The 24180-nt window shown below is 47.0% G+C and overlaps 1 protein-coding gene across 3 annotated transcripts in view; it reads left to right on the top strand.

The window, feature by feature from the left end:
- Positions 1-24180, top strand: part of CEP162 (centrosomal protein 162) — a 420302-nt gene that overhangs the window by 237359 nt on the left and 158763 nt on the right. For all 3 annotated transcript variants that reach the window (XM_063916918.1, XM_063916917.1, XM_063916916.1), the window contains exons 14-15: positions 13857-13999; positions 18731-18979. In XM_063916918.1, the coding sequence (XP_063772988.1) occupies positions 13857-13999; positions 18731-18979 (392 nt within the window). The remainder of the gene's footprint in view (positions 1-13856; positions 14000-18730; positions 18980-24180) is intronic.

Genomic DNA, 24180 nt, shown 5'->3' with positions numbered 1-24180 from the left:
AGACTGACACTCCCCTGGAGGTAGAATGAAAGGCCCACCCCACCCACGTTTTTTTTAAGGAAAGCACACGACTACCCACTAAGTGGGTTTCCAATAAGCACACCAGACCTTGGGATTGGGCCTTAAGCTGTTTTAAAACCAGGGAGCGCTTAACCTTATTAAGACCTCTGACGTTCCATGAGACAATGTGAACCATTGTAAGGCAGTGAATACAATAAAGAGACGGGCCAGTGCCAGTAGCGCCCCATCACATAGCCAATCAGCCTCCACCCATTGATATTACAAACCAGAGACCAAGAAATGCAGAAAAAGAAAAAATACAAACAAACAAAGGTAAGAAAAGTAACAAAACCCCAACCCTTACCAACCCGCATACCCACCCAAACATAGGTATACCTGTTCTCAAAACCAAAACAACCAGACTCCAATAGAGAGTCGGGCAAAATTAGACTAAGCTAAACACAGGGCAGCTATTCCCATAACCTATGGGCATGAGGTCCCCAGCCAACAGCAAAATAGACCGGTGAGAAACGCTAACAGTTACTGGACCATTGTAAGGACACAAGGGGTTCAAACAGCGTTCAAGGTAATCTAACAGAACATGTCACAATTACGGTGAATACCCAGGGGAGAACAGATGGCACTGAACAAAACAACCCTGCAGAGGAAACCGTACACAATGGTAAATGAACAGAGTGAAGAAATAATCAGAGGCAGAAGTCCCGTCAAGGCGGAGCAGCCTGCGGAAGCGGTTGCCGATCAATACAGGCTGAATCAGATTGAGGAGAATCAAAAAAGTGGGTGCGATTACCAGCCACCACACGGAGACGGGCAGGAAATAACATTGAATACTATAACGGACGGTCACGCAGTCTCTGCTTCACTTGAGCAAACTGGGAATGGGACTTCTGGACATCGGCAGAAAAATCCTGTAACGCAGCAACTCTTTGACCCCCATGCTCCAAAGGGCCCTGAAGCCTGGCAAGGTGAAGAACAGCGTCCCTGTCCTGGTAATGCAGAAACTTAGCAATAAAGGTGCAAGGTAGAGCACCAGGAGGGAGAGGGCGGGTAGGTACTCTGTGGGCCCGCTCAACAGCAAATTGCGGAGTGAAGGAATCCTTTCCGAACAGGGAGGGTCATTCAGACCTGATCTCACACTGCGATCAGGTCAAAACTGCGCATGCTTGTGCACCGCAATGCGCAGGCGCGTCGCACAGGTACAAAGCGGATCGTTGCTGTGCGATGGATTTAACGAAGAATCCATTCGCACAGCCAATCGCATGGAGATTGACAGGAAGAGGGCTTTTGTGGGTGGCAACTGACCGTTTTCTGGGCGTGTTTGGAAAAATGCAGGTGTGTCCAAGCGTTTGCAGGGTGGGTGTCTGACGTCAGTTTGGGTCCCGGACAGGCTGATGTGATCACAGTGGCTGAATTAGTTCTGGGCAACTCAGAAACTGCAAAAAACTTTTTTTTTTGTACCGCCTGGCTGCACATGCGATCGTACACTTGCAAAGCGAAAATACACTCCCCTATAGGCCGCGACTATCTGATTGCAGCGCTGCAAAAAAATAGCGAGCGAGCGATCAGGTCTGAATTAGGCTCAGGGAGAGCAGCCAGGCTTCCAAAAAGTGTTCAGGCTGAGAGCCCTCCGCTTGTTCAGAGAGACCCACAAAACACACATTGTTCCTCCGAAGACGACCTTCTATATCCGTGAGCTTAAGTTTACAGGCCGACATCTGAGATTCCAAGGAGGAGAGACTACTCGAAATAGGCGTATAGGAATCCTCCAGAGCCGAAATACGGTTTTCTGTCTCACCGACGCTATCACGAAGCTTTTGCATATCCTGACGAATAAAAGAAATGTCGACATGTACCTCCACCACCCTGTCGACAAGGCGTTTCTCAGAGTCAGTGATAGCTTGCAAAAGCTGGGACATGGTAACTTCAGGAGGTCCAGCCATAACGGGAGAGGGTGGACAGGAATCAGTATGAGAAGGGGACGTCGGCATTGAGGAGGCCGGAGTCTGATCGCCTCGGGCAAATCTCGCCAAGCGGTCTGCCACCGGACCATCGGGGATCCACAGAGTCGGCAGTCCAGAAATATATAGGGCACCAGGAGGGGGACAGCAACACAGAGGTAATAGGACCGGTCACAAGCCTCCTGCAGTTATAATCCACAGGCAGAGCAATATTAAACTGAGAGTGCCCACAAGCAGGAGTCACAGATGCCTAGTAAGCAATGCAGGAACAAAGAAACCGGAGAAGAGGGAGAGCAGCCAGCTATCTCCCATCAGCACCTAACTCACTGCCAGCAGGGAGCAGCAGCTCAGTTCTGAAGCAGCTTCCAAAATGGCGGAGAGTATCTCCTACTCCGCAGGCACCACAGCCAAGAACAGGAAAGAGCAACAGGGTGGCTCAGCAGTGTGCCCAGGAGACGCGCTGCATCCTCACAGCCACAGCAGCGGTAATCGGGGCTAGACAGAAACCCCCAGCAGGAGCCCTGCAGCGTCCGGACTCCAGCGCTGGAGCACCCACGCAAGGTATGCAGGTCAGCGGAGCCCAGGGGACAGAGCCCTGTATAGGGGAAGAGCTGGCGAGTGAGTCACTCTGGAGGGTCAGCCACCGCAGGCAGACCATAGACACCCGGGGAGATCGCGGTCCGGCCGGTGGGGAAGCAGGCGGGTGAGTCACTCCAGGGCAGCCGCAGCAGGCAGACCAGCGTCACCCGGGGAGACCGCGTCCTGCCGGCGGGGAAGCAGGGGAAATGGCTCAAGAAGCTGCACCTAGCTCCAAGATGGTGCCCGATGCAGCCGAGGAGCACTGGGCCTGGACACACTGCAGAGCTGAAGCAGACAAGCAGGAGGCAGAGGCACCACAGTACCCCACACAGGTCAGGCAGGGTCCGTTCAGCAACAAGCCAGCGACATCCAAGCGTGTACACTGGCGTACAGGATAGGGAAACAGGAGTATTTAGCCGGGGACCACAGCAGACACACGACCTACTCCATGCCCCGCTAGGCTACACCACCAGCCTGTATTCTGTGATTGAGGTCATGGAAAGTGGACCTAGACTCCAAAAAGTCCTTGGAGGTACTCCCCTTTACTGGGGACATTTTGTTTGGAGAAGACCTGAATAAAATTGTGTCTGAGTTAGCAGCTGTTTTTCTACCAAAAACTAATCCTTCTGCACAGAAGGCAAAAGGTACCACTTTTCGTTCCTTTCAACCTCAAGGGAAAGCAAAAGGTCAGGCATACCCGAGACAGTCTCGTGCTCCCAAAACCACAAAGCTTAAGGCTAAACAATCCTCGACAGCCTGCTTCTAAACAAGACAAGCCTGCTAAGCGCATGCGCTCTGCGAACCTTGCGCATGCGCAGTAAGCGACTAATCGCAATATAGCGAAACTCGGCAACGAGCGAACAACTCGGAATGAGGGCCCATGTGCACTGCACGGGGGGCAGATATAACGTGCAGAGAGAGTAAGATTTTGGTGGATTATTTTGTTTCTGTGCAGGGTAGATACTGGCTGCTTTATTTTTACAAAGCAATTTAGATTTCAGTTTGAACACACTGCGATCAGATCTGAATTAGGCCATTAGTCTACTTGGGTGGAAACTGTCTCTGTAGCAACTAAAGGTGTGTACCGACGGTGAGGTCCTTGCTATGGACGATTTTGACTCTGCTATTTCCCTTGAACTCCCCGGAGCACAGCACCACTGATTTTGACTAACTTTTCTTGAGATATGGACTGTGTGTGCTTACGATTTTGGCTTATGTGAGATTTTGGCTTATGTGAGAAGTAATTGACATGTGAGATGAACATGGATAGTACACCGATCTAGCAAGGATTGACTTGCCTGCACAGTCTATCTTTTCTTGAGATGCCGACCTGGCGGGACCGCGCATCGGGATCGCAAGGTGACTTTTACCTTGCGATCTGCACAAACTTTTCTTGAGATTTTGACTATATAGTCAAAATTGAAAGAAAATATCTCACCGTGTGTACACACCTTAACTCAAAGTACAAATGTTTCTGTCTCTCTTATTCCAGACAATAAATGTATTTTCTGCAGTGGGGGTACACTGGTATTCCACAGGGAATATCTGGGGGTGTAGAGTAGGATCTTGATCCGAGGCACCAACACGCTAAAAGTTTGATTGTTCCCAAGATGCTCAGCCCCGCCTCCTCTATAACTCCGCCTCCATGCACAGGAGCTCAGTTTGTAAGTTGGTGCCTGCAGTGCGGGCAGCTAACAGGCAGGGCTACTCCAGCAGCCCTAAGAAGAGCTATTTTAAAGAAGATATAAGACTTCAAGGGCTGCAGCAGAGGCACTCTAGTGCTAGATATCATTCTGATATCTCCTGCTGCAGCTCCATCACTTACCCCAGCAGCGCTGTATACTCCCGCATCTCTGGTTGCTGGGTACTTACAGCGGAGGCTCCGGTTCTTCACCCAGGGCGCACACACTAACTGGATTAGGCTATAATCCTTTTTATTAAGGCCCACAGCACCTGGTGGTGAAGTCCAGCAAGGGGATAAGGCTCTGGCCTGTAGCCCCTCCCCCAGACCCTGGGCGCCATTTAGATTACATGTTCCCGCCCTGGAGCTGCATCTACCTGTCTCCCTCACCCCCTCTCAGCGTTTGGGCACCATTACACACAGCTGCGCTGATTCTGGGACTGCTGGGTGATGTCTCCTCTGTAAAGCCACCTGCATCATCAGCGCTGTGCATTTACAGGACACTTAAGTATTCTACATGTCATTTAGACAGTGTTCGTTAAGAACAAGTGCATACTTCAGGATTATTTAGTACAAGTACCCTGTGATATTCATCCAGTTTTTACTGTACATTGATATATTTGTTTATATACATAGCTTTACTCAGTAATAGTATTGCTAGTCTAGTGCAGTTTTATTATTTGTCATAATTCCTGCATTGTACATGTGACTGTGTGTGTGTGCATATAGCTGCTGGGTGATCTCTACTCCATGTATCTCACTCCTACTGCTATCTCTATATTCTGTGCCCTGAGGGGGCTCCGTGCGTCAGGGTTATTAGATAATATAGGTATTTCACAGGATATACGTATTTTGTATTTTTGCAAAAATGGGTATACCAAAGTATATTGTCGGGCGCTAGAATGGGGTGTTTTCCTAGCTGCTGTATAAGGGAGATAGTCAGTCTCCCTACATATACATGAAGAAAAAGAAAAGGAAAACAGCGCAAGATTCAAATTCCTGAACACATTTAATATATTGGTGTTAAAAAGATAAGATTAAGATAAAATTAAAATTAAGCTAACAAATCTCACATGAGAATATAATGTCATTTGACAAATGGGGATAAGGAAAAAAATTGACTATATACTGTACTGCTGTTGTTTTTGCAACACCTTATGACCGTGTTCCTGATATATTAGTCAGATTCACACATGAGGACTTAAAGATGTAAAAATGTCCAATGTTACCAGCCTTGTGTTCCTATATGAGGATCCATAGCGATGGTGCCTGAAAGCAGCTGAACTCCACGCAATTTTGGTAGGTATCCTGGTCCACAAAAGGCTTGGAAGGCTTGGAAATAAAGCCGGATTGGTGAATTACCGGAAAAGTCCTCCAGAATCTTGTAAAGGCAGCAATAGAACCACAGGTCTTTCTTGGTGTAGTCGGTGTATGTAGCAGTTGATTTCTCCTTCTCCATCTTTAAGTCCTCATGTGTGAATCTGACTAATATATCAGGAACACGGTCATAAGGTGTTGCAAAAACAACAGCAGTATATAGTCAATTTTTTTCCTTATCCCCATTTGTCAATGGACATTATGTTCTCATGTAAGATTTGTTATCTTAATTTTAATTTTATCTTAATCTTATCTTTTTAACACCAATATATTAAATGTATTTAGTATTTTTCTCTGTTTTTCAGTCACATTTTACCTCAGAAATCCTCTGTTTGTGCTGTCACACTGCACGGGGGGTTTGTGTTAGGTATTATATCTGCTGATATTGTACTGTGTCGCCCGTGGTTTATGCTTTCATATCATGTCAGCTACAGGGGGTGATGGGTCTGGGGCTGATTCCGCCGTGCGCGGTTATGATGTCCCAGATGCATTTGAGGATAACATGGCTGTGGAGAGTTCAGGTTTTGGGGTTTCTGTACCCCCAAGTCAGTTTGTAACAACGGGGGCACATCAGGGCCCGCCTTGGTCTGCCTTTTCTAATTTACTGACTACGCTGGTAACTAGACTTGCTCCCCCTATGGGACCTCCTGTGCCTTATAAGCCTTATATGGTCCCTACGGTTAATCCGCCATGGACCGATGCTCTATCCACTCAGTTACAGCACTTGAATAACTCTTTGGATAAACGTATTCCTGACCCTCGCCCGCCTAAACCTAAGAAGTTCTCTAAGCGGGCTGTTACTTCCTCTCAATCCACGCATGTTAAGGATATCTCTTCCGATGAAGATGGCGTGTAGACTGACCCCACAGACTCTGATCATGACATTTCTGATGGGGAATCTGTTTCACAGGTGGATGTCAGGCTCATTCTTCAGATTGATGATGATCCTGAACCTGCTACTACATCTAAGAAACCGGACAGGTTCAAACGTCAGAAGGTTACTAAATTGGTTTTACCTCATTCTGACCACTTGGTTGACATACATCAGGAATTCTGGGAGAACCCAGGAAAGACATTCACCCCGCACAAGAAGATGTTAGCCCGCTATCCCCTTGCGGCAAAATTGAGTAAAAATTGGGAAACGCCACCGCCGGTGGATTCGCAAATCGCTCGGCTGGTGGTGTCATCTGCTCTGCCTGTCACTACCGTCACTTCTCTCAGGGAGCTGACGGATAAGCGTGTGGAGGGCTGCTTAAAAGCTATCTATACCCTTGCAGGGGCTGCGCATAGGCCCATCATTGTGGCTACTTGGGCCGCAGAAGCTATTGAGGCGTGGGCTCAAGAAATAGAGACTGAGTTTCCGTCCAATTTTTCTGAACATGCCAGACAATGTCTCTTATATTGTCACGGCATCTCATTACATTAAAGAAGCAGCTTCAGATGCAGGTGTTCTGGCGGCCAAGGCTGCAACGACATCCATTTTGGCTCGCCGTATTTTCTGGTTGCGGTCCTGGTCGGTGGACTTGGACTATAAGAAAACCCTGGAGGTGCTCCCGTTTAAAGTAAACATCCTCTTTGGTGAGGAGCTCAACAAGATTGTTGCTGACTTGGCGTCTGCTAAGATCGCATGTCTACCTAGTACTACTCCTTCGGCCCCGAAGGCTGAGTACTTCCTTTCGTTCCTTTCGCCCTCCGGGTAAAGCAACGGGTCAGGCGTACACAAAACAGTCTCGCACTTCCAAAATAAACAAGCCCAAGCCTAAACGTGCCTTGGCTGCCCATCAGCCGGCTTCCAAATCTGACAGCTTGCGGCATGACGGGGCGGCCCTCCCCCTGTGGCATTCCAGGGTGGAAGGCCGACTTCTACAGTTCACCCAGGTATGGTTGAAGACCACTTCAGATGCTTGGGTATTGGAAGTCGTCACTCACGTATACGCTATATCCTTCAAGACACGTCCCCCTCCTCGCTGTTGCCTGATTGACATCCCTTCGGATCAGGTGAAGGCAACAACTCTCCGTTTAGTGGTACAATCCCTCCTGGACACCGGAGTGGTAGTGCCGGTGCCTCTGGCTCAGAGGGGCAGGGGGTACTATTCAATGCTGTTCCTAGTCCCCAAACCGAATGATTCCTCCCAGCCCATTCTCAACCTCAAATCTTTGAACAAGTTTGTGACGGTCTCCAAGTTTCGTATGGAGACCCTTCGCTCTATTGTCCTGGCTAGCTCATCAACTGGAAGAAATCATCCCTGGTCCCTGCCCAGAGCAAGGTGCATCTGGGAGCAATGTTGGACACACACAACCAGAGGTTGTTTTTGTCACAGGAGAAAGTCCTGAAGCTTCAGGACAAGATACGTTGCTTCCTCTCTCGTCCGTGCGTGTCGATACACTCGGCGATGCAAGTACTAGGCCTCATGGTGTCGGCTTTCGACATGGTGGAGTATGCTCAATTTCATTCCCGCCCTTTGCAGAAACTGATTCTTGCCAAGTGGGACAGCCTGCCTCACCGGATCAGGTCTCAAATGATCTCCTTGTCTCCGGAGGTCTGTCTATCACTGACCTGGTGGCTGCAGGACCAACGATTGAGCAGAGGTCATCCCTTATGGATCTCCAACTGGGTCCTTCTGATGACGGATACCAGTCTGAGCGGTTGGGGCGCGGTGTTGGAGCAACACTCTCTTCAGGGTTGGTGGACCAGGGAGGAGTCTCCCAATAAACATTCTGGAATTGAGGGCAGTGTTCAATGCTCTGAACCTGGCCCAGCATCTGGTACTGCACAGTTCAAGTACAGTCAGACAACGCCACCACGGTGGCGTACATAAATCATCAAGGCAGCACTCGAAGCCGCATGGCAATGATGGAAGTGTCAAAGATTCTTCAATGGGCGGAACGCCATCTGCCAGCCGTATCGGCAGTGTTCATTCCGGGGGGTCCTCACCTGGGAAGCGGATTTTCTCAGTCGTCAGGACGTACACGCCGGAGAGTGGAGCCTTCATCCAGAAGTATTTCATCTCCTAGTGGACAAGTGGGGCCTACCAGATGTAGACCTGATGGCGTCTTGACACAATCACAAGGTTCCGGTCTTCAGAGCAAGAACAAGGGATCCTCAAGCAGCGTTCGTGGACGCACTAGTAAAATCAACGAAACTTTCGGCTGCCATATATGTTCCCTCCGGTGTCACTCCTGCCCAGAGTAGTGAGGAAGTTCAGGCAAGAAGGAGGAATCCTTCTAATAGCTCCAGCGTGGCCCAGACGGCATCGGTTCTCAGACCTACAGGGTCTCTCACTAGAGTGTCCTCTTCTGCTTCAACGACCAGCCCTCCTCATTCAGGGCCCTTGTGTTTACTAGGATTTGGCCCGACTGGCTTTGACGGCGTGGCCCTTGAAGCTTCCGTACTCGGGCCACAGGATTTTCGGAGGCGGTCATTCAAACTATGTTGAAGGCCCGTAAGCCGGCTTCTGTTCGGATTTACCATAGGGTCTGGAAATCTTACTTTGCTTGGTTTGCATCTAACAATCATGACGTTTACAAGTTTAGTACCGCCAAACTTTTGGCCTTCCTACAAAAGGGCCTGGACTTGGGCCTTCGGCTGGCCTCCATCAAGGTTTATATTTCTGCCTTGTTGGTATGGTTTCAGAGAAAAATTGCAACTCTGCCTGATGTTCATACATTCACTCAGGGTGTTTTACGGATTCAACCTCCATTTGTCCCACCTGTGGCTCCTTGGGATTTGTCGGTGGTTCTGGAGGTTTTGCAAGAGTCTCCGTTTGAACCTCTTGAATCTGTGGACCTTAAGTGGCTTTCTCCCAAGGTCTTGTTTCTGCTGGCTATTGCCTCTGCTAGATAGGTATCCGATTTGGGTGCCTTGTCTTGTAGGTCCCCCAAGCAGACCTTGGCCAGATGGATTAGAATGGTGATTGCACATGTTTATGTACAGGCTGGCCTTCCAGCCCATGCTACCATCAAAGCCCATTCTACTCTGTTTGTTGGACCTTTTTGGGCGGCCCGACGTGGTGCGACCCTTGAACAATTGTGCAAGGCGGCTACGTTGTCCTCAGTGAACACGTTCATAAGGTTCTATGCCTTCGATACTTCCGCCTCCCGGGATGCTTCCTTTGGACGCCGGGTTCTTGTGCCTGCTACAGTGCGTCCCCTCCCATAAGGAACTGCTTTAGGACATCCTCAATGGATTTCACAGGGCGCCCACCCTGACGCACTTAGCTTCTTTGGGTTGGTATGGCATTAGCCGCTGATGCCTTCTCCTGTCATGAGAATGTGGTGTCTGTGGCTACTAACTGTTGTCGTCTTTTACCTGCTACTGCATTGGACTGGTTGACAAAACTGAGCTCCTGTGCACGGAGGCGGGGTTATAGAGGAGGCGGCGCTGAGCATCTTGGGAACAGTCAAAGCTTTTAGCCTGTTGGTGCCTCGGATCAAGATCCTACTCTACACCCCCGATGTTATTCCCTGTGGAATCCAGTGTACCTCGCAGAAAGAGATTTAACAAGGATAAGTTCTTACCATAAATCTCCTTTTATCCAAAATAATAGATGTCTATATTGCTCATCAAATAGTACATGTCTGTATACTGATCCTCAAAAAGAATAAGTGTCTCTGTGCTGCTCAGTGCGGCCTTTAAACGAGTGTCACTCTGTGTAATTGTTGGTATTAGACCTGACAACCTTCCTTCTCAATACGACTGTGGCGTGTATGTGAAAAATAAAATTGGGTTCAGCACTTACCCTCCTGCAGTCCGCGCCTGATACTTGTCATCAAGCCTTTTTAAGATGGCTGCGGCGTCCGCACCTGTTCTCAGGCTTGGCTGTTTCTGGTCCCCAGCTGCAGCAACCCACGTCCACTCTCCCGACTCTCACAACTTCACAGAAGTACCTCACTGCCTTTACTCTGCAGCGCAGCTCTCCACTGCCATGCGTGACCACCCGACTTTCACCATTTACAACGGTTCTGCTCTGCCCCTCTGAACACGTCTGTCTCCCACAATGGATTCATTCTAACATGTGCGTCACTGCCCTCTTCCCACAAGGCTCCGCTATTGCTTCACCACTCTAGTGCAATGGGATTCTGCCACCTCACTATGCATGACATGTGATCTTTCTCTGCTCCGTTCCTTTACCCACGTTGTGCCAGCCAAATGTATTCTCTGGTAGTCACACTGTCATTTATTTAAAGGGGCATACACTATTCACTTCGGGGTACCACAAACGCAGGCCCACAGCGGAGGGCCGTGCCCAGAAGAGCAATTCAAGATGGTGCTCTGGATGGGATTACAGCCCGTTAGGCCGGATTCTGGTGGAATAGAGCAAAGCAGCAAGCCGGTGATGGTCTGGTGCCTTTCCTTTATTTCTCCTCAGGGGTTTCCTGTCTTTGTGGCTGTGATCGAACTGCTTTCAGCGGCCGCAGCTGTCGGGATTTGGGCAGGAGACAGGGAGCTCAATCAAAATGCAGCCGCTTCCTTCAGTCTACTCAACAGAAGTCCATTTCTGCTTTTTTTTAAGTATTTGTCTACTGTAGATCACTTTCAACTTTGTCGATCTTTCATAAAAGCACTGGAGCAACTGTAGGGGTTATGTTGAATTCTGTGAAATTAGTTTTGATGAGTTATACAGTATTTTGAACAGTTTTCTAGATCCGCCGGTCTTTCTTTCAGGGACTCCACTTCATTTTGTAGACCATTTAATTATTTTCATGGGAATTTTGGAACTTGTAGCTCTCCATCAGTTCTTCACATAATGATTCTCTGTTCTGGTCCCAATCTCTGCAAAAAGATCTAAGATCATGCTTTTATCTCAGATTGTATGGGGGTCTTTCTTAGGTTCATCAACTCCGCTGTAGATCAGCCAGATGCAGGTGGTCTTCTCAATTCAATTTTTGATTCAATTTGTTATGAAAAAATCTTTCGTGGAAATGATTGAAGGCAAACTTGGAGAAATGTAACTATTTGTATACAGATTACACTACTTATTCGAATCATGTTCAGCAGTAGTAGTCAACATCTGAGTATTTCAGCATATTTACTCTTTGGAATCTTTTAGTTTGTGTCCAACAATTTAGTGTTTTTGTATAGTTGGATATTGGTTATCGGAGACTAGTGAGCCTTCGTTCACTAGGTCTGTCAGAGACTGCAAGCATATGTAGTATTCTGCAGTAGATAGCAGTTGTTTTGTGTGTATGTCAATCAAGACTTAAATACTAAAACATACGTACAGTGCAGAGATGTTTTCTGTACTTGCCTCCATATTATAGTGATGCATGTCTTTTGAGCTCTTCCTGACTTGTTCTCCCAAATATAGATTGAAAAGCAGTACTGTGCGTAGGGTCTTTCCCCAAGTTAAAATGTATGTGGTAAATTACAGTTTACGCAAACTTTTAATTGGGCTTAATTAACAAGCAGCCCAAGTATTTGCAGTTAGGTTGTACTAGGTGCAAAAGATTATTTTTTTGTGTCTGAATAGGTGGGGCTCTATTCATAAAGCTGCATGTGTAGCAGCAATGCTGGTTATAAATCTATAACCTTTTAAAACATAATTTACAGCCTGTGTTGAATAAACAGCATTTTTGGAGCTGAAGAAGGAGATATCTGTTGCAGTACAATACTATGCCACACTCCCCGTTTTAAAATACCGTATATACTCGAGTATAAGTCGACCCGAATATAAGCCGAGGCACCTAATTCTACCACAAAAACCTGGGAAAACTTATTGACTCGAGTATAAGCCTAGGGTGGGAAATGCAGCTCTAGCCGTACACAGCCCTCAGTGCCAGATATGCCCTCATAGTGCCAGATATGCCCCCACAGTGCTGCCAGATATGCCCCCACAGTGCTGCCAGTTATGCCCCCACAGTGCTGCCAGTTATGCCCCCACAGTGCTGCCAGATATGCCCCCACAGTGCTGCCAGATATGCCCCCACAGTGCTGCCAGATATGCCCCCACAGTGCTGCCAGATATGCCCCCACAGTGCTGCCAGATATGCCCCCACAGTGCTGCCAGATATGCCCCCACAGTGCTGCCAGATATGCCCCCACAGTGCTGCCAGATATGCCCCCACAGTGCTGCCAGATATGCCCCCACAGTGCTGCCAGATATGCCCCCACAGTGCTGCCAGATATGCCCCCACAGTGCTGCCAGTTATGCCCCCACAGTGCTGCCAGATATGCCCCCACAGTGCTGCCAGATATGCCCCCACAGTGCTGCCAGATATGCCCCCACAGTGCTGCCAGATATGCCCCCACAGTGCTGCCAGTTATGCCCCCACAGTGCTGCCAGATATGCCCCCACAGTGCTGCCAGATATGCCCCCACAGTGCTGCCAGTTATGCCCCCACAGTGCTGCCAGATATGCCCCCACAGTGCTGCCAGATATGCCCCCACAGTGCTGCCAGATACGTTCCCTCCCCAAGTGCCAGGTATGCCCCACAGTGCTGTTACTTACCCCTCCGTCGATCCCGCGCTGTCTTCTGGAGGGACACGAAGCACACAGCGTGCGCGGCTCTCCTGTGTCCCTCCTGCATCTTCGGCGGCCGCGGCGGGTCTATTATAGGAAGTGCCGGTTCGTGATCAGAGGTCACGAACGGGTATTTCCTGTAATAGAACCGCCGCTGCTGCCGCCGGAGATGCAGGAGGGACACAGGAGCGCCGCGCGCTGTGCGCTCCATGTCCCTCCTTCACACTGCTCTGCCTCTGCCTGCACTGACTCGAGTATAAGCCGAGGTGGCTTTTTCAGCACAAAAAAAAGTGCTGAAAAAGTCGGCTTATACTCGAGTATATACGGTAGTTTTTTTATTTCATTATGCTTGTTCTGATAACTGAATGCCCCATTTGCACTGAAAGAAAATGAAATTTAGAGAGGGGATGCAATCATTTTGCCGGCTGTTGTGATCCCGGGAGTCAGGATACCGACGCCGGAATTCCAACAGCCGACATTACCGACACACGCAGGGACTATTCTCACTCGTGGGTGTCCACAACACCCATAGAGTGTTAATAGAACCTGTGGTGAGCCCAATGAACCCGCTACCAACATTCTGGTGGGCGGGGTGCCGCTGTCGGTATCTTGACAGCCGGCATCCTGTCCGCCGGGAAATAGTATGTATTCCTTACAGAGTTTTTAAGAATGCATAATTATTCCCTTTTTAACTAGATATCATCTGGCCACTGAGATGTGAGTTATATCCAGCCATGAAGACCTTGAAAATAACTTTTATTCCCAATATTTTTCTTTTAGGAATATTATCTGCTACCAGAACCATAAGATTTGCAGAAGATTCGGCCAGTTTTCCGAAGGATAGTGGAAACAGTGATACTATATGGCAACAACAAGAAACTGCTGCTAAAATAAACTTAGAAAAATCCATGGACAATGAAAAGGTAAAATAGTATAGTCAAGTAGTAATTTAAGATTGCAAGTGGTTAAAGACCGAGGGATAGATTTACTAAACCAGAAAAGTAGTGGTGTACATAGCAGCCAATCAAAGTCTATCATTTTCTAGAATGCAATAGAGAAATTATAGATTCTGATTGGTCGCTATGGGTAACGCCACCACTTGTCAATCTTAGAAGCGTTGGTAAATTTATTCCCAAAATTGGAAGAATAAAAAAAACTACCTGCAAGTGATCTGCATGATATTGCGAGGGCGAAACTAGGATTTTCGTCACCCGGGGCAAGGCAGAAGTTTGGCAAACCCCCTAAACCCCCCCAAAAAACAAACAAAAAAAAAACAACAACCACACCTACAAACCAAACTCTGTCAGACTAAAATAATCAGATTATCAAAAAATATAAAAAAGGTGATACTATTGGACAGTATTCCCCTATGTGCCTCAAATGCACTACGCGTCACATGCACCTCCAGCGGCGTGCTCAACTACATGCTCCTCTGTGTCCCCATGCATTGCACTATAGCATAACACTTCATCACTGCAATACATTCCCCTATCCACTGCACTACATCACTATACTACATCCCCTACATGCTGAACTACATCACTACACTACAGTCACCTATACACTGCACCACATCACTATACTACATCCCCTACACGCTGAACTACATCACTACACTGCATGCCCCTATGCACTGCACTACATACCCTATATGCTACACTACATTACTACATTACATCCCCTTATATGCTACACCGCGTCAGTGCACTACATACCCCTATATACTGCAGTACATTACTACACTACATACCCTATATGGTACACTACATCACTACACTACATTCCCTATAAGCTACACCAAGTCCCCCCATCTGGGACGCAAAGCGGAGGTTGATACTGCTAACTGGGAGCACAGTGCACTACTATAGCTTGTACAGTGCACCGCACGCTAGTCGCAGCTCTACATGGCAAAGAAGAGAGTTTAAGACAGTAACCGGCATAGGAGAGATCCCAGGTACTGGAGCTCACCTGCACAGCGTCGGAGCCTTCTGTGGGCAGACAGGCGGGTCAGAGACATTGCACGGGGAGCTGTCTGCTGTGTCACTGAATCAGCACAGCACTGCTGGTAAAAAAACAAACAAAAAAAAAACCCTGCTCCTCTGTAACTCCTTGGCGCCCTCTCAAATACTGCACCCGGGGCGCGTGTCCCCTTAGAGCCCCCTCCCCTTGTTACAGCCCTGGATATTTGCAATTGCGGCTTTGTATCAGTGGAAATGGTAGGGTTAATCCTAATTCTACAGAGCACCTCTGCTGATGAATCTTGTTGAACAGCATCAATAAAAATTGTTGCATTTGTTCCACTTTGAATCAAATCCTCAACTGCAGCAAACTAGAGGGACCCCATTACCTTGGTTAAGATTTAAAAAAAAATATCTATCTATCTATCTATCTATCTATCTATCTATCTATCTATCTATCTATCTATCTATCTATCTATCTATCTATCTATCTATCTATCTATCTATCCTACCAAGTCCTCACACATACCCAAAATTGCTTAAAAGGTTGGGAAGCCAATTTGTAGTTGTGGAGGCCCTCTTTAAGGAATTCATAAGATAAACGTGCAGGCATCCACTGGCAGAACACTGGATCCTGGACCTGATTCAGAGACATTTGCAAACCTGATGTTCCACGGATTGAAGTGATTATCAGCAGACTGTGATGTGATGCGTTCGCATCATGGGGCTGCTGCGAACCCGCATATACGGAGGATTCAAACTGATAGACAAAAAGTTACCATTTGGGGTGTTAACATGGTGTTAGCGGGTAGTGGTTGTAAAAAAGCAGGCATGTCATGCCATTTTCGGGACGTGTATGACGCTGGCGTGTCATGGATATTTTCAAGGCTTGTATCTGGTGTCAACTGCGTGCTCTAACATACAAAACATAGTGCCATGTGACTACTGCCCGGTCCAGTCTGCGTAGCCATAGGGCTACCCTTAAGCCCAGCGTTCCTTGTTCTTGCGTAATATGCTGTGTATGTGTACGCAATTGCGAATGAGTTGCGGTAGCTCCAGTCGGCATCTCTTCATTTCTGGGTGCCAGCTTCACTTGCTGATATCTGCAGTTGCATTGTGTGGAAAATCACATTTGCAGTAGCATTAGCCTACTTCTCTGAATCGGCCCTGTTTACGTGGCAAGGAAAATTTTATGAAGAATCAGCTTGGTAGTGCCTCAAATATAAAAAAAAAAGTATGCAGAGACTTGCTATTGGCAACCAATAAATGTGTTCCAACGAAAAGTCTGCTTTCATTCTTTCATTCTCCATGAGGTTACAACAGACAGGTACTGTAGATGGCATGCACTTTACCATGTTTTGGAATTAACTTACTGAACTGTATAGTTTAATCAAAGCCCTTGCATTTTCCAATGAAAAGGAGTTAAATTCCGGAGGACATTTTTGTTATTTCTCGAAATAAATGTATTTATCTTTTTGGCCGCAAAAGTTCTCATTTAGATACAAACACAAGTCTAATTCCAGGCCAAATCATTTTTTTTTTTTTTTTTTCGTTACTGCATATGTGCAGTACCCTCAGACCTGGAGAGGCAGACTGTGTGAGTAAGTAGAGTATGCTAGGGGTCTGCCAATTCACTGGAGAAGCAGCCTAGATAGACTTGGCCGACTGATATGCGTCTTATTTTGGCTCATTAAGCCTTGGTGTATTGGCTATGCCAGACTAGGCTTGGCACAAAGCATAATGTCATTGCCTATCATGATGTAAAATGATTCCCACCCTAGTTAACCTACTGCAGAATTCCTAAAGGTAAATAGGTCCACCAAAAGTACTGCATAACCTGATACTGGTTATTGGATTTGCAAGGGATCCCGAATCTGATTTTATGTAGACGCCCTTAACAAAAGGGCTTATTCAAGTTGCAACATGCAGTTTCCCGATAATCAAGAAACTGCGCACACGCAGGACCCCTTCTGCACATGTGCAAAATGGGTCCTGCAATCACATCGTAGTAATGTGAACAGAGGCATTCGGGGGGGAGGGATGGGGGCGGCTGTCAATGCCAGAAACGAGGGCGTGATAACCCCGTTTTCCGGGAGTGGCAAAGCCCAGGACTGCATTTCGCGAGATGCAGTTTCGTTGGCCTCGCTAGGCCCCCCTGTGATGGCCAGCCTGAGTACGCTGAGGCTTATTTAGCTGGTAGTCTGCGAGGAACATCATGACCATTGGTTGCGATGTTGATCTCTGGCTAGCACTGGGATCGCAAATGCAGCAAGGAAGTGTTTAACACCACCTACCGCATTTGCATTTTTAGTGATTGCATTTGCAAAGCTGTCTGCGGGCAGCTGTGCAAATGCAATCATTACTGAATTATTCCCAAAGTCATCCATTTTTTTCCATTGGCAATAAAATAGAATTAAAGAAGTCCTTTGGGGTAGCCTCCTGAATCTAAAGTATTAGTAAAGCACTTAAAGGTATTTTAGTCTGCAATGCATGCACATTTTTTATTTTTATTTTAGGGTATTCAAATGTCATCTTCATTGTGTTTTATACAAAGCCATATATTTTTCAATATACTGATGCCTTTTCAGAACTTAGTGACTTAATCAGAAGAAAGACCTCAATACGCATTTATTTTCTAAACCAGATACTGGTCCAATACTGCTTCTAGTACTGTGGATAAAAATGCGGTCAAGCAGTTACCATTTATGTGCAGGAATGGGGAAAGGGACTTCTGAACAATACTCTATTATCTAATATTACCTGTAGTGCACCAGTGGCATCTGAGGGGGTAATTCAGACCTGATCGCTAGGGTGCGTTTTTTGCATCCCTGCGATCAGAGTGCAATCGCATTTGTTGGAGAGCTGCACAAACATGAGTTTGTGCAGTCTCTGCTCAGCCCAGGACTTAACTCTGCTGCAATGATCGGGGTCGGAGCGGATGTCAGAAAACCTTCCTCCAAACACCTGGTCCCTCCTGCGTTTTCCCGGACACTCCTACAAAACGGTCAGTTGCCACCCACTTCCTGTCAGTCACCTTGCGATCGCCCGTGCAATTGCTTTTTTCGCACCATCCCGTCGCTATGCACCAATACCCGATGCAGTCATCCAATGCACCAGTGCATACGCAGTACAGACCTGATACCGTCTGTGCGAAAACGCACAGCAGCAATCAGGTCTGAATTACCCCCTATAGGAGGTGCCCACTGAGACAGATTCAGTTTCTAAACTCAGAAACTCATGCTGTGCTCTGCGGTCGTCTCCGGAGACTCTCCACTGAGAGAATTTCCCTTACCGCTAGGGGACAACCTCTCTGTAAGCAGAACCTAGTCTAGCGTTCTAACACCTTTTTGTTTTATATAATGTTGCTTAAATGGATGCTGCAGTGTCATGCATTATATCCGATGTAATAAAAAGCTAGCTCTGCTCCTCACCTCTATGTGGGGAATTCAAGTGTTGTGTGCGTTGACGGCCACTAGATGGCACCTGACTGTGCAATTCAAGTGTTGCACCATTTGAGCGCACAGTCACCAGCGCTGACATTACTGTTATGGTGTTCCATCATGTTGATGGGCTGGTAACTAGTGTTTATATAAATAGCAATAAATGTGTAAGTAAGTTAATAAGTCTAGTGTATTAAGTTGATGTCTATTTGCCTATACTCACCAAGACAAAAGCTAATGTGTTAATGATTTGCAGATCAATGTTCCCATTATATCTTATGGAGTCTTCGATGATTCGGTTATCAGCGGTAGTAACCTATCTGTGCTTCAGAGACTTCAGAAAGTAGAACAGAAATTAAATGCTGCACATATGTATACTGCAGCCCCCAAAGAAAACTCTTTCAGCAAGGAAAAGCAAAGTAAGCAAGAAATGGAAGAGATGAAAATTAAATATGAGGATGAAATCAAAGAACTAAAACAGGCAAATTTCATACTACAAACACAGGTATGTTTCATAGTTATGCAGTGTTGCAGGTGAAATTATCCATATGCTCCTTTTCGTGTTAGAGATGCATACATTTACCAGAGTAAATGTTCTTCCAGTATGTGGGCCCTCCAAGTCCTGGGTAACTCAGACATGCCAAGTGTCTTTCTCAATCAAAATGTGTGTCCTATTCGCGAAAATGAAACAGCTGCAAGCGACAACATACTCTGCTAGATTGCACTGGTCAATTTGATGTGCGAAATTTGTACACGTGTGTGAATGTGTACATGCAATGATACGATACAGTGGCCACAACTTTTTTTTCTCACGCCAAGTTCATCTGCGACTTTATACATGTTTAAAACAAATTCCTGTGCAGTAAAGTCACAGCCCATTGTCTGTAGTACAATTTGGACCTTGTTCTGGTTGTATTGCAGATTAAAGCTGGGTCTGCAAAGCGAATAAGACTCAAAATTGATAGGAAAAGAAGGTATGTTACACCTCTCGGAGTGACTCTGTTGCACTGTGTATCTCGCACCATATGGCATATTGAGGCTAGGTGTATGAGACTCTTCCTGTGCGGTTTTATGCTCTAGTACAGAACCTACATGGGGAGAGTTGGTGCAGAATGTCTGATGGTGAGGTAATAGGGTTTAATCAGTAGGGCATCCTTACATTTCCATTGTCAGGAATTGGCCAATAGCAGCAGGTAACTTTCCTCCCTGTCAAATGGGTTCCAATCCAGGGATTCTCACTCCTCTGTTCCCTTCAGGGCCATTATGGGATAACCGGGCAGGAACATTGCTCCTCGTTTTGCTTCCATTTTGTTAGAACCTAATGATCCTTTATGTTCTAAGGGCATGACACATTCATCAAAGGGTCTCCTGCAACTGCCCTCTGGGGAGTGTGGCAGATGCTTGTGCCGCCATAGTAGAATTGAGATTCTGACACACACACATACCCACACCCATACCCACCCCCTGGAGGAGGGTAAAGTGGCTGAAGAGTCTGTTCCAGAGTATCCCTTGGGCCATGGTAAGGGTAACTCTGGGAAGATTGGAGAGAAGGCTCTATTGCTTGTTGTCAGGCACACATTAGACATTAGGGACCACATGGAATTGGTAATTTCAGACAATTTGCTGTTTAATTGCAAGATACACTCTTTTCCATCTCAGTTGAAGGACCTACCATACTCTAGACAGGTCCTTGTCAGTTCAGAGTTGTGAATTTATTTTAGAGACACTGGTGTTGTCTTGCCAGTTTCCCTAAACTCAACTAATTTTTGCTACTTTCGTTCCTACAGGAAGACTTGGAGTCAGCCTTCCAGGGTCAATTTCTGATTCCCCTGTAGGGTTGCAGCAAGAAAAACAGGCTTGTGTAGCTAGGTGGCCAGAACCCAAGCAACATAGTGGTCCACCCATCATCAGTTGGGGATACATTCTAGATCTTCTTTTGGCTAGAAGTCTTCCTGTGGACCAGTGGTTCCCAATCTTGGTCATAAGGATCACCAACAGTTAACGTTTTCCAGGTCTTTTTACGGAATCACAAGTGAAATAATTAACTCCACCTGTGGATCTTTTAAAATGTGTCACTGAGTAATGAATACACCTGTCCACCTGCTTGTTGACCTGGAAAACATTAACTGTTTGGGGTCTTTGAGGACCGAGTTTGGGAACCACTACTGTAGACAAAATATAATTTCGCCAAGGGGGATATTATTAATTCCTTCTTTCTGCAGTCATGGTTTCACCAGTCCAGAAACTAGAGGAAGGTTTGGCATTTTGCGATAAACTTGTTCTTGTCCTGAAGCCTGTTTGTTTCTTTTGGTCCTTATGTTCTGTTGTGGGAGGACAGGTTCAACATGGATTCATTATAGCCCGTTATACAGTATATTCCTTTGTTTCTATGAACCTTACTTACATAAACAGATGCTCAACCAATTCCAGTCCAAATCTCCTGCACATAACCCCAGAGACCTATCAGTAGCCAGGGCTTCCTACATAAGTTTCTCTATGGCCACTGCTTATTGCCAGAGCAACTTCTGCTGTATCCTGCATGATAAGTTACAGTCTGCAGTATCCAGAGTTTGGCTCAACAGTTCAGTGTGTTCCTCCAGTGCAAGCCATTCATGCTAAGCGTGATCCATAGTCTCTCCCTTACATTGTTTAATGCTTCAAGTTTCTGACAGAACCTGCTATTATTTCTCTTACGTCCTAAAGGATGCTGGGGACTCCGTAAGGACCATGGGGTATAGACGGGCTCCGCAGGAGACATGGACACTATAAAGAACTTTAGATGGGTGTGCACTGGCTCCTCCCTCTATGCCCCTCCTCCAGACCTCGGTTAGATCCTGTGCCCAGAGGAGACTGGGTGCATTACAGGGGAGCTCTCCTGAGTTAATCTGAAAAAGAATTTTGTTAGGTTTTTTATTTTCAGGGAGCACTGCTGGCAACAGGCTCCCTGCATCGTGGGACTGAGGGGAGAGAAGCAGACCTACTTAAATGATAGGCTCTGCTTCTTAGGCTACTGGACACCATTAGCTCCAGAGGGTCGGAACCCAGGTCTCACCCTCGCCGTTCGTCCCGGAGCCGCGCCGCCGTCCTCCTCACAGAGCCGGAAGATAGAAGCCGGGTGAGTATAAGAAGAAAGAAGACTTCAAAGGCGGCAGAAGACTTCAGATCTTTTTCTCTGAGGTAATGCGCAGCGTTACCGCTGCGCGCCATTGCTCCCACACACAACACACACAGCGGGCACTGATGGGTGCAGGGCGCAGGGGGGGGCGCCCTGGGCAGCAATAACATACCTCTAGGGACTGGCTAACTTTAATATGGGCTGCGGAGGCAGTATATTAAATAATCCCCCGCCAGTATTGAAAATTTGAGCGGGACCGAAGCCCGCCACTGAGGGGGTGGAGCTTGATCCTCCAGCACTAACCAGCGCCATTTTCTCCACAGCACACTGCAGAGAAGCTGGCTTCCCGGACTCTCCCCTGCTGAACACGGTGACAGAGGGCAAAAAAGAGGGGGGGGGGCACTTTTAATTGGCGCAGGGAGTGTGTGTGTATATATATATATATATATATATATATATATATATATATAAACTCTGCGGCGCGGCACTCAGCTATGTCAGAAAGAAAGGCACGGAAAGCTTCTTGCTTATCAACGTTTCAATGTATTTTTCACATTTTCGTCAAAAATGTGAAAAATACATTGAAACGTTGATAAGCAAGAAGCTTTCCGTGCCTTTCTTTCTGACATAGCTGAGTGCCGCGCCGCCGAGTTTCTACATGCATCCATCATTGCGAGGGCACCAGCGACAATTATATTGACCTAAAGGGAGTGCCAGACCTCGGAGCATATTATATATATATATGTCTCCAGTTCTCCTGCAAGGCTGAATTGATGCTGAATCGCTGCCACTGTTGACTGTGTTTATTCCTTGAAAAAGGCCCCGCCAGGGACCGAAACGTTGGAAATCGCTGGAGATCGTTTTGATACTTCATATGAACTGTGAGACTACCTTTGCATTAAATTTACCTTTTACTTTATTGGATATTTAGTCTGGAGAGTGCTATCTTTTCCCACGATAGTGGGATTTCCTGTATTGTACTATGGGCCCGGTCTCCTCTGTGACTGGACTCTGATAGGCACCCCAGCAGTTGACTTTAATATTGTGAGAGTGCAGGAACTCCTTGTATGTATGTATGTATGTATATATATATATATTTATTTATATATATATATATATTTATATAAAAGCGCTGTTTTATCTGGGATTTTGTTTCCAGTGTCAGTTGGCGCTGGGTGTGTGCTGGCATATTCTCTCTCTGTCTCTCCAAAGGGCCTTATTGGGGAACTGTCTCCATATAGATATATCCCTGAGTGTGTGGGGGTGTCGGTACGCGTGTGTCGGCATGTCTGAAGCGGAAGGCTCATCTAAGGAGGAGGTGGAGCAGATGATTGTGGTGTCTTCGTCGGCAACGCCGACACCTGATTGGGTGGACATGTGGAATGTTTTAAATGCAAATGTGGCTTTATTACATAAGAGATTAGACAAAGCAGAGTCCAGGAATAATACAGGGACTCAATCAATGGCTTTGACGGTGTCACAGGGCCCTTCAGGGTCTCAAAAACGTCCCCTATCCCAAATAGCAGACACTGATACCGACACGGATTCTGACTCCAGTGTCGACTACGATGATGCGAGGTTACACCCAAGGGTGGCCAAAAGTTTTCATTATATGATTATTGCAATAAAAGATGTTTTGCATATCACAGATGACCCCTCTGTCCCTGACAAGAGGGTACACATGTTTAAGGAAAAGAAACCTGAGGTAACCTTTCCCCCATCTCATGAGCTGAACGCGTTATTTGAAAAGGCTTGGGAAACTCCAGACAAGAAACTGCAGATTCCCAAAAGAATTCTTATGGCGTATCCTTTCCCTGCGCAGGACAGGTTACGGTGGGAATCCTCACCCAGGGTGGACATAACGCGCTTGTCCAAAAAGGTGGTGCTACCGTCTCCAGACACGGCAGCCCTCAAGGATCCTGCTGAACGCAGACAGGAGACTACCTTAAAATCAATTTATACACATACGGGGGCCTTGCTCAGACCGACAATAGCGTCGGCTTGGGTTTGTAGCGCTGTTGCGGCTTGGAAGGATACTTTGTCAGCTGACATTGATACCCTGGATAAGGATACCATTTTATTTACCTTAGGTCACATTAAAGACACAGTCTTGTATATGAGAGACGCTCAGAGAGTTGTTGGCCTGCTAGGTTCGAGAGCCAACGCCATGGCGATTTCTGCTAGGCGAGCCCTGTGGACACACCAATGGACGGGTGATGCCGACTCAAAGAAGCATATGGAAGTTTTACCTTACAAAGGTGAGGATTTATTTGGGGAAGATCTCGCGGACCTGGTTTCCACAGCTACCGCGGGTAAATCTACCTTTTTACCTTATGTTTCCCCACAGCAAAAGAAAACGCTGCAATATCAGATGCAATCCTTTCGGTCGCATAAGTCCAGAACAGGTCGGGGCTCTTCCTTCCTCGCCAGAGGTAAGGGTAGAGGGAAAAGACTGCCTGCTACGGCTAGTTCCCAGGAGCAGAAGTCCTCCCCGGCTTCTACTAAATCCACCGCATGACGCTGGGGCTCCACTGAGGGAGTCTGCACCGGTGGGGGCATGTCTTCGACTCTTCAGCCACGTCTGGGTTCAG

This window comes from Pseudophryne corroboree, chromosome 4 (assembly GCF_028390025.1).
Source record: "Pseudophryne corroboree isolate aPseCor3 chromosome 4, aPseCor3.hap2, whole genome shotgun sequence".
NCBI lineage: Eukaryota > Metazoa > Chordata > Amphibia > Anura > Myobatrachidae > Pseudophryne > Pseudophryne corroboree.
Note: the sequence above shows the minus strand (reverse complement) of the source record. Positions and strands in the feature narration are given on the sequence as shown.